General features: G+C 39.7%; 1 protein-coding gene across 1 annotated transcript; it reads left to right on the top strand.

Moving 5' to 3' along the window:
* Positions 1 to 712: 712 nt before the first annotated feature.
* HSF2BP (heat shock transcription factor 2 binding protein) lies at positions 713 to 9,836 on the top strand. Its single transcript, XM_019621208.2, has 3 exons — positions 713 to 836; positions 4,674 to 4,823; positions 8,844 to 9,836. The coding sequence occupies exons 1-3, from the start codon at positions 735 to 737 to the stop codon at positions 9,072 to 9,074; spliced, it is 483 nt and encodes a 160-aa protein (XP_019476753.1). The 5' UTR covers positions 713 to 734; the 3' UTR covers positions 9,075 to 9,836.
* The last annotated feature ends 16 nt before the right edge of the window (positions 9,837 to 9,852 follow it).

Here is a 9,852-nt window from a genome sequence, read left to right as displayed (position 1 = left end):
ACAGTGTGACAAATCAGACTCAGTTTTAAGGGAGTCACTGGGAAATTGGGTTATCACTGGCGCTGTTTAAATGACTGATAATGCTTTCTGCACGTTAATGTAAAATATTTGAAGTAGTTCTATAAAATTCCTATTATCCACACAGTTTGTGGTATGTATATTGAAACACTCACTTTTGAATGATGTTGGTGTTCTTTTTCTTCAATTTTCACTGTATTTCCTGAATTCTGAAGGCAGCAGACAGAAAACAAAATAGAACGCTGGCTACATTAAAAAAAAAAAATCCCTGGGGTGCTCAATTCCAGAATAGTATCTTATCAGTACATGCTATTTAATCATAGACTCATAGAATGGCCTGGGTTGAAAAGGACCACAATGATCATTTAGTTTCAACCCCCCTGCTATGTGCAGGGTCGCAGACCAGGCTGCCCAGAGCCACATCCAGCCTGGCCTTGAATGCCTCCAGGGATGGGGCATCCACAACCTCATTGAGCAAATAGGGGTATTTCCAGACTTCTGCTGTTTAAATCAGAGGCACCATACATTCAGGTTTGTTAATTCCTGTTAAAACGTGGCAAATTGCTAAATACCGGTTTGGCCACTAGGAGGTGATCTAATACAAGCAGATGTTCAATGTCTCATAAATACTGTGTTTAGTGGATTCATTTTTCTTTAGTGCAAGCCAGTTGGCTGTAACTTATTATTTCATTTATCTAATTTATTCTGTCACAGGCATGGAGAAAAAGGAGGAGGAAATAGAGCAGCTGAAAATGGATTGTGAGCACTTCAGAGCCCGCCTGGAAGCAGCCCAGGCAGATTGCATGAGGGAAAAGAAGGTATATTTGCCATCAGGATAGTGAGATCTGTATGCTTAAGTTTTGAGAAATAAAGTGGGAGTGAATGATTTTTCTTGTTTGTGTCACAAAAAAACATCCTCAGCCTGGAAAACAGGCTCTTTCTGGTCTTTGTATTGTTAAAATCAGCCATTAGTTTTCCGTAAATATATAGCAACATGCTGAAGTATGGCATTGGGTGCTCAGGAAGATTGTGGTGTAGATGGCATTGAAAAGGTACTGTGCAAAATCCATTCTTTTCAATTCACTGCAACTGTAGCATGTTTTCAGAGAGGAAAACAGAAGGTAATGTAAGCAACACAACGTGCAAAATGATGCTGGCTTCTCCTTTGGTTTGCTTTAAGCTGCGTACCTGTGTTTAGTTTTAGGTTCTTTCACAGTGCACCTATTGATCCAGTTGCCACGTACAGCTGGGAGTTGAGACAGAATTACAGAGCTGCTTTTGCTGTGTCAGTACAGTATTTAGTGATTATAAGAGGGAAATTCTTAACAGTGCAGGAATAATGATGACCACGATCACTCAGGTCTTTAGAGTCCAAAAGACTTCACAGAAGATTACATAGAGTATGATTAATTTTCGAGAGGCAGTTGTGAAGCAGCGGTGATTATTTGCTGCAAAAACTCACTTCCAAGGAAGAGTGAACTTAGCAGAAGCTCATTTTGATGGGGTTCTGCTGTTAGGATCTGCCAGGTGGAGAGTTGTACAAAGACAGATAAGTCTACAGAAATTATAAACAAGTGAAAACTCAGGACTTGAAGTTTTAGGGCATGTCTGTGCGGACGAGTCATTCTGGTGTGAAGTTTAGTATGAATGTAGTAGCTGTCTGGGTGACAGCTCATGTGATGGAATAGCTGTTTGTTTGGGTACTTTTCTATCTGCTGGAACAGCTATTGCAATTTTGCTGTGCTTGTGGTTTAGGCATCCAGGTTGAAATCTCAGTAGGATTTAATAGTGCTGCTGCTTTAGATATTAATTAAGTGAGGCCCACCTTTTTGTATTAAAAAAATGAATGGGAAGTGACTTAGGTTAGTGATTTCTTTAGGATGGAAGCTTTAGTTAAAGCATGGGTAGTTAGCTAAGAATTGTTGGTGTTTTGGCGTTCCTGATCAAAGCTCTTCGTATCTTTGCTGTTGTGCAGTGTGCATCAGTTGCCTAAATGGCTCCTGTTGCTTGTCAGAAAAGTGCCCCATCCCTGGAGGCATTCAAGGCCAGGCTGGATGTGGCTCTGGGCAGCCTGGTCTGCTGGTTGGCAACCATGCACGTAGCAGGGGGGTTGAAACTAGATGATCTTTGTGGTCCTTTTCAACCCAGGCCATTCTATGATTCTGTGATTCTGCATTTGAGTGGATAGTGTTTATGTATGTTGTGAAGTCCTTTAGCTCTTTGGGATGGAAGAAGATGGTGTATACATGATTTTTTTTTTCCTTAATGACTTTGCATGGTATTTTTCATTTGCTTGCTGTTCTATGTATCCTTGTGTATAGTTCCAGAATTATTTTTTACATATTTATTTTCTGAAGGAAAAGGAAATGATTCACTGAAACAAATGATAAAAATGCCTTTTCTGGCCGAGCAGTGCCCTTTTCTTAGAGAACCACAAATCAACATTCTGTTTTCCAAAACTGCTTTGCAGTGCTGCATCAGTGGTGAGTGAATTGCATTGCTTCCTGAACCTGAACAAAACCTGGAGTGTGCGTGTTATTCTTGGCTAATGCCTCTTTTGTCTGCCTTTTTGTAGTTAGGTGTTTAAGCATCGCTGTATTCCTGTGCCTTGACCATTTCCTGAGGGTGGTGGTGTTGCACAACGCAGTGATTGCTTCACGATTTGAACTCTCAGGAGTGTCTCACTTCCAGGTTGTTTGCTTTCAGGCCCCATTTATCTTCCTGGCTCCTGAATGTTCTATTTTGTTTTCTTTATTTCGTACCTTTGTTCTCATATTGTTTTTATCTGTGCACAACTGTGCTGTTTCTTGTGGCTTTGCATCCTTGTTGGGGGGTGTAGCTATGTGGTATGGCAGAGCTTTGTTTATTTAGCATTAGCATTCTCATGCAAAATGCCAATAAAACACATTAAAATGTACATTTATCTATGGACAATACAGGAAAAAAAAAAAAGACAGGGACGGTATAGGAGATAGATAGATAGAAAGATGCTTGTGGACATTTTGTTGATGCACATGGTGGCAGAATAGTCGATAATTCCAGCAGTGAGTTATGTAAAAGATAAAATTTGGTTAACTCACCTGAAAATGATCAGAGAATTAAGGAAATGAGACAATTTTTGTGACACTTCATGCCTAGGGAATTGGCAGCAAGGTGCAGTCTTTCGTATATATTACACCATAAGGTGAGAGAAACTATGGAAAGAAAATATACGTGTCAGTCTGCTTGATAGATTTCGTTTGAACATTCCAAATCCTTCCCTGTGTGTTCCATTAGCAGCATGATAAAGCAGCTCAGTTCTGGCTGTCAAATGTGATATAGGGGGCTAGGCAGGTGATTGATGATAAGCAGGCAAACAACCTTGTACTGGTTGATTCTATGTTACATAAATTTTTAGGCGACTGCCTTTCTATTCTTTCCAAACTGAAAACAAAATATTGAGGCGAACCTCTAAAATGCCAAGATAGGTACTTTAAAGTCTCAATGGGAATATATGCTTGAAGGTGCATTTGCTTACTTTGCAAATTGACATTGAAAAGATGCCTTCTCATTCCCCAGGCTTCATATTGATAAGAAGATAAATAGGGAAGAGTGGGCTGAGGAAAATGTTTTCTGTGCTGAATCTGAAAATCACAACCCCCCGCCCCCAAATGGGCAGAGCAAGATCCTTCTGTGATCTGTGGTTCTCTCTCTCTCTTAATCCCTGAGTTAATATCAGTTTTCTTGACAGGCCCTTATCTTTCCCTGCAGCACTAATACCACCCCTCAGCACTACCTGGGAGTTCCCACCCAGCTGGCAGACTGTGGTATCCCAGTATCCATCTCACTGTCAGCACTAGCTTGAAGCTGAGAAATGCAGCAGTTTTGCTGTACCTGCAGCAGTTTGTGGGAAGCCAATGAGACGTAGAATCATACGTAATCTTCTTACATCTTTTGGCCACCTTCCTGTCTTATTGAAAAGAAGTACTGGCTTATTGAGACTGAGTCCTGGTTGTGTTGAATTGCTCTGCTCTTTCTTCAGCTTCATCGCAAGGACCACTGAGCACCTCACTCAGCTGCTGGATACACAATGGAGTGTGGGCTTTTCTGGTCCCAAGTGTGAAAGGCACTTCAAACTTCAGGCTTGTTTTTCTAGGGATTCTTATTTTGCCACTGCTTTTCAGGAATATGTTAGTTGAAAGAAGTTGGAAGAACCAACAGGGATAGCCAACGTTTCTCCCACATTAATGAAAGCAGCCCATTTTGAAAAACAAAAGCACCCTCCCTTCCTGTGAGATGTTCCCGGTATCTTTAGTGAAGTGGCTGGAAAGGCTGACTTCTGATGCTGAAATCTCTTCCCTTTCTGAGATACACAGCTATTTGCTTAGGATGAGTAGGCTTTCTTATCAGACTTCTTTAGGTGCCGCTCAGTCTCAGTGGGTCACTTGGCTTGACCTTGTGGACAGGCTTCTGGTTACTGTCAGCCTAAGTGATATGTTTACTACTTGGCTGTAGCTCAGGAGAGAAGATTCACATTCAACACAGTGAATTTCCCCCCCCCCACCTCACACACACCCTTCCATATATATGACCGTGGTGTTTCTTATTCTATCCTGCAGCCTAGAAACATCTGGCCTGGCATGAAGTGCAACCCTAATTTCTTTGTGTCATTTCAGGAGAAACTAGACCTCCGGCAGCACCTGCGTGAGGCCAAGCAGCAGCTCCTGCAGCAAGCAGAGTATTGCACAGAAATGGGTGCAGCTGTCTGCACCTTGCTGTGGGGTGTATCTAACAATGAGGAGGCTGTTAAAACCATTCTAGGAGGAGTAAGTATGGCAGGTGAATACTTATTGGTGGTAATGCTGGTAGATATTTAAAATAAGCACCTCGTTTTGTTACACATTTTAACATAGGAATGTATTTCAGAAAGAAATTAGACAACAAAGATGTTTCCTGATTTGAATATTCTCTAGGAAACATCCATGTTCTTTTAAGAAGAGCAGGAGATATTAAATGCTATGCAGTAATTAAATTTTATTTTGGCAAGTAAGGGTTACCTGTTGTCTGCCACACAAAGTTAAATTGGAAGCAAGGCTACAGCTAGCATAATATATCAAGCAGCAATTCCCATGCCAGCAGAAAGTTTGGAGGAGCTATTTCTCTGAAAGGAGGACACATTCATCAGTTCTACTTCCTTGAATCCTTACCCCAATACAGTCTTTGTGCTGCCTTAATATTTGTGTGAGTCCTGAAAGTTCAGAAAGTGCAGCTGTTTCAAACTTAGTGGATCTTAATAAATCTTCAGTGTTAAACATGAGCAGGTAGTTTACTAAAGACAACAGCAACAGAAAAAAACAACCAACAAACAACAAAATTCACTATAGACAGCATTAATGTTATAACTGAAATAATTTCACTGCAGCTGATGGAATTAGGAGGAATCAGAAGAACAAGCCTGACAAAAATATAATTTTGGTCTTCTCAAAGCTGACATGAGAGGGAGTTGTATTGAAGCTGAGTAAACTGATTTCACACTTTCTTTTGGTTTTTCAGCAACATGATACCTTTCAGTGATACTTTTTGATCATTCAAGGTATAAAATAAAAAAACCTGATAGGTGGACAGGTACTACAAAGCCCACCCATACTATAAAACCAGAATAAAATCACATTCTGTATTTTCAGGACAGTTTATAACCATAAGAGCAGATAATCATTTAGTGACCAGCCATTGTTATTTGACTTGTGAAATAGTATTGAAAGGGCACACTTCCCACAAACAAAACACTAGCAGTGCTGTATATGACCTTCTTCTACAAGCTGAGAGTAGAGTTAGTAGAAGCCTTGTTGAAAACAGTCTTAAATAGGAAAATCAAATAGCATTAAGTAAAAAGCTGAGTTGATACACTGACATACAGTTGTGTAGAAAGCCTAACTATGAAGATGCAATTCTTTTATTTCTAAGTTTATTTGAAATTCCTAGCAATCATTAGAGCCCACTGAACTGCTGCATTTCTGGTGAGGGTCATAGAAACATTTTTGGGCATAACTTTCTTGCAGTGGTGCAAAATGATAAGAAGGGTTTGCAACAAGGCTACTGTGAATTACAAAATGGATCGCATGGCATTGTATCAACCACAGATTACAATTGGCAGTGAGTCAGGTTATTAGAAGATGATGGAGCATTGTCGTACAAAGTTTTTGGTTTGGGTTATTTTTGGACAAGCTGTTCAGCATGTAGTGCCTTCTCAGGGGAAGATGCTGTGAACTACAAAAATGTATGAGAACATGAAGAGTGCTTTCAAACTATTGCTCATATTTAACTGTGTGGGGAAGGGTGGCATCAATTCAAAATAACTTTATGCCTTAGGGAACAATGCTCAGCTTTTTCAATCACTGCACGGATATAGAAGTAGTTCTTTTATTTAGCTCTCTAATGTAGATTGACTGATATGATATTTGTGACTAATAAAGCATTCATGTCGATGCGGGTTGGGCAAGTCAAAACTTGAGCAGCAAATTTCAAGTGTAACATGAATAGCCTGCAAGGCAGTGGGAGAGAAGTGCCTAGCGTTTCTGCTGATGCTTAACATTTCCAGAAAGAACCCAAAGAAACATCCGGAGAAGCAGCAGTATTCAAGTACACCTACCTGCATGTGCTAAGGACAAAGTAAATTAACTTCCATCAGGTTGTTTTAGGTGTCTTTCAAAAAGCTTCAGATGGATATTCACATCGCAGGACTCTAATGTGGAAACAGAAACTGAAGGTTTAATTTCAGAATAACATCAAGGTTTACTTCAACATAAGACATTTTGGACGTTACAAGGTGAGCTGCTACTACAGTTATCTGTGATGGTGAAAATCTGCTTTGTATTTTATGGCAGCACTTTTGTATGTTAACTGATGTTTTCACTGAGGAGTTACATGGAATGCAAAGGGCTCACTGCACCATTTCAGCTCAAGCATAATAATGGCTGCTCTCAGAGCTGTCCTTATCTCAGTGTCTATGGGTGAGAGATTCCTCAGTTCCATGAAAACACTGTCAAGCGAATCAGAGGCTGCACAAAGTATGTCATGTTCCCTATTTATAAACTTGACTGATCTCTCCTTCCTCATCTAAGACTTCATCACTAGTGAAATGATGGTTGTTTGGAAAGAAGGCTCAGCAGCAAGGACACCAGTGGCACCTCAATGGACTGACTAATAATTTTGCCTGGTTTGTGGTTTCCTTAGCACTCTTTTAGTACTATTCTTGCATAGTGTTCTTGTATGAATACACTTTTTTTTTATAGTAACTTACATTAGTCTGCAATACTAAGTTTTCTTCCTTCATTTTCTCTTGTATCCTTTGCTGCTTAAACGATAGTCACTGCTTGTGTTAAAATGACCGTCTCTGAGGAGTATTACCCATACATGTATAGAAAATACATTTGGTGCAAGCAGAAGCATACTTTTTTTCCCCCCTTCTCTTTCTCCATAACCCCTTCATTCCTATTCTGGGATGCAGTTTCATTTGTGAAGAAAGAGTATTGGCTCACCCTGCCTTCTATGCCCCACTGTTGGAGTCACCCCACACGAACTGTGCTACATTCCTCCCAAATCATGTCTTCAGCGTGGTCCGTGTGCAGCAGTGGAGAAATAAATGAATGGTATTGGCGGGTTTTAAGTATTGTCAAGATGGTAGTTTTGATAAAATACTGAATATTTCAGTCACTTTGCAAAATGAGTAGGAGTTCAGCAATTTCACAAAGTGATGGGAATTGTAGGCACTTTCTTGAGCTGTTTGGCTTTTCCATTGGGTTGCTGCAGGAAGTGACGAGGTTTCAGTTCTCATGAGATGACTTGCAAAATTATTAAGCACACCAGGAAACCTGCGCTTTCTGTTATGCTATTTTGATCGAAAAAACAGAATCCTCTGTGGGAAATAGTGCTTCAGCAGTGTTTTACAGGTCAGCATTTAAGGAGAAGCCGTTCTTTCAGTTGCTCTCTGTGGGTTTTGCCTGCACCTCTGACCACGTTCTTTGATCTGCTCTGAGCTTCATGCTGGACGATTAATTCTTCAACGGAGATACCCCAAAATGGAGCAGTATTCCAGCTGAGATCCTGCGCTGCGTAGAGGAGATTGCATAACATAATTACAGGCCGTGCTTCTGTTTACTCATTCTGGCATGATGCTTGTCTTTCCTATGTGACATTGACTTAAATTTGACCTGTGACCCAGAGGAGACCTCTCTTTCCTATTCTGAAGAACTGCCCAGCAAGTTGTTCTTCATCTTACATTGAGCAATACATGAATCCTTTTATTAGGATCCAATCCAGTCCTACTTCTCTGAGCATTTCATTGGTTTTATTATTTTATTTTTATTATTTTTTTGTTTATTATTGTTTTTTATTATTTTTTATTATTATTTAAATTCATAACAAGTCATGTAGGTTAGGCAACTGTCTGGTTGTCAGCTAGATAGAGCTTTGGCAAAAGTGGCTATAGTTGAGTTGAATATGAAATGCCTTGCAGCTACTGCAAAGCAAAGAGATGATGGTCTCGGTTTTGAGAGTAAGCATTTTGTTTAATATATATTATTTAGAGTTTAGGAGGTAATTATGCAATAATAGAGTTTTATAAATGTAGCACTGAGTAGTTTCCCTTATTCTCCTGAGATAATGGTTCCAAATATTAGAGAATTAAGCATGTCACTTGGTGTTTACCTGTTACTTTATACTGTTTTATGAGGTGACTGGATGCTTTAATAACTTTGCAGTTTGTCCAGTTTTATTGTAGCATCTAATAATCATAGTCACTGTAGTGTGGATAATCTTTTTTTTTTTTTTCTCCTCCACGCTTGCAGAGCAAGGCAGCAAAGTTTTTTACTATCACTGCGCAGACTATGGAGAGCTTTGTGAAGTCATTAAGTGAAGATATGAAACAGCAGGATTTGGATTCTGATGAAAATCAGTTTGTGTTAGCGTTGGCAGGGATCGTAACAAGTAAGTTAATGTTATCTCTCAAAATAGCATTTCACGTGCACTGGGAATTTCTTTATTGCTCTCTATGTACCACAACAATTGCAGCTTTCTGAAGTCAAATATTTAGTCAGTGTTGGTATCTTGGCTGACTTCTAGTCTTCTAAAGCTCTAGCAGATTTTTTTAATTTGGCAACTCTGTGAGGAATTGAACTTTCTGTACCGTAGTTAAGGATGCGATGTGTAAAATTTGTTCAGTTCTGAAATTTCTTAGCACTTCTGGTCTATCTGAAGTAAAGCAAGTACTCTTTTACTAGTCATCTGCACTCACCTTGCTTTGTAAATGTCAAGCAGTGTACTGTCTGAATCACAGATAATGCTCACATCTTTGAGATGTTCTAGCTGCAGATGACGCAACCATCTCAAGGTATGTGTTCAGCATTTTGAATTTGTGTAAGAATCTTGTTGTCAGGTGGACTCCATCTTCGCTGCCTTCTAGATCCCCGATTCAATGATCCTAAGAGAAGTAGAAGTTAATAAATGTTACTTCCACCCTAAATATTTTTTTGGAGGTAGAAAATAGATAGGAATCACAGAACAGAAAGAAGACAGAGATTGTATCTGTATGGCTGCCCTTGGCTTGGAAGGCTATTAGAGATAGGGATGATACATAACTGCAGTGCAGCTGTCAAAATGATATTAGTTAACGATGTGATGCAAGGTAGGTGAAACAATGGCTGTACAAGTGAATCTTGCATTAGTGGCTCTTCTGAATGTGTGATTTTAGGTGCTGGTGTGCCATTAAAGAAATAAGAAATGGTATGTGGCACATTGTGCCACTGTACCAACTAAAGGTGGGATCCAGTTCTCTCCAATAGCTTCACCAAAACAAAA

The sequence above is a fragment of the Meleagris gallopavo genome, chromosome 1, assembly GCF_000146605.3.
Source record: "Meleagris gallopavo isolate NT-WF06-2002-E0010 breed Aviagen turkey brand Nicholas breeding stock chromosome 1, Turkey_5.1, whole genome shotgun sequence".
NCBI classification, from domain to species: Eukaryota; Metazoa; Chordata; class Aves; order Galliformes; family Phasianidae; genus Meleagris; species Meleagris gallopavo.
The sequence above is the reverse complement of the archived record's forward strand: the minus strand, read 5'-3'. Positions and strand labels throughout refer to the sequence as shown.

Coding starts and splice junctions, on each gene's coding strand:
- HSF2BP (XM_019621208.2), top strand. CDS start 735: ATGGAGAAAAAGGAGGAGGAAATAGAGCAGCTGAAAATGGATTGTGAG. Junction 837..4,673: donor ATTGCATGAGGGAAAAGAAG/GTATATTTGCCA, acceptor GTGTCATTTCAG/GAGAAACTAGACCTCCGGCA. Junction 4,824..8,843: donor TTAAAACCATTCTAGGAGGA/GTAAGTATGGCA, acceptor CCACGCTTGCAG/AGCAAGGCAGCAAAGTTTTT.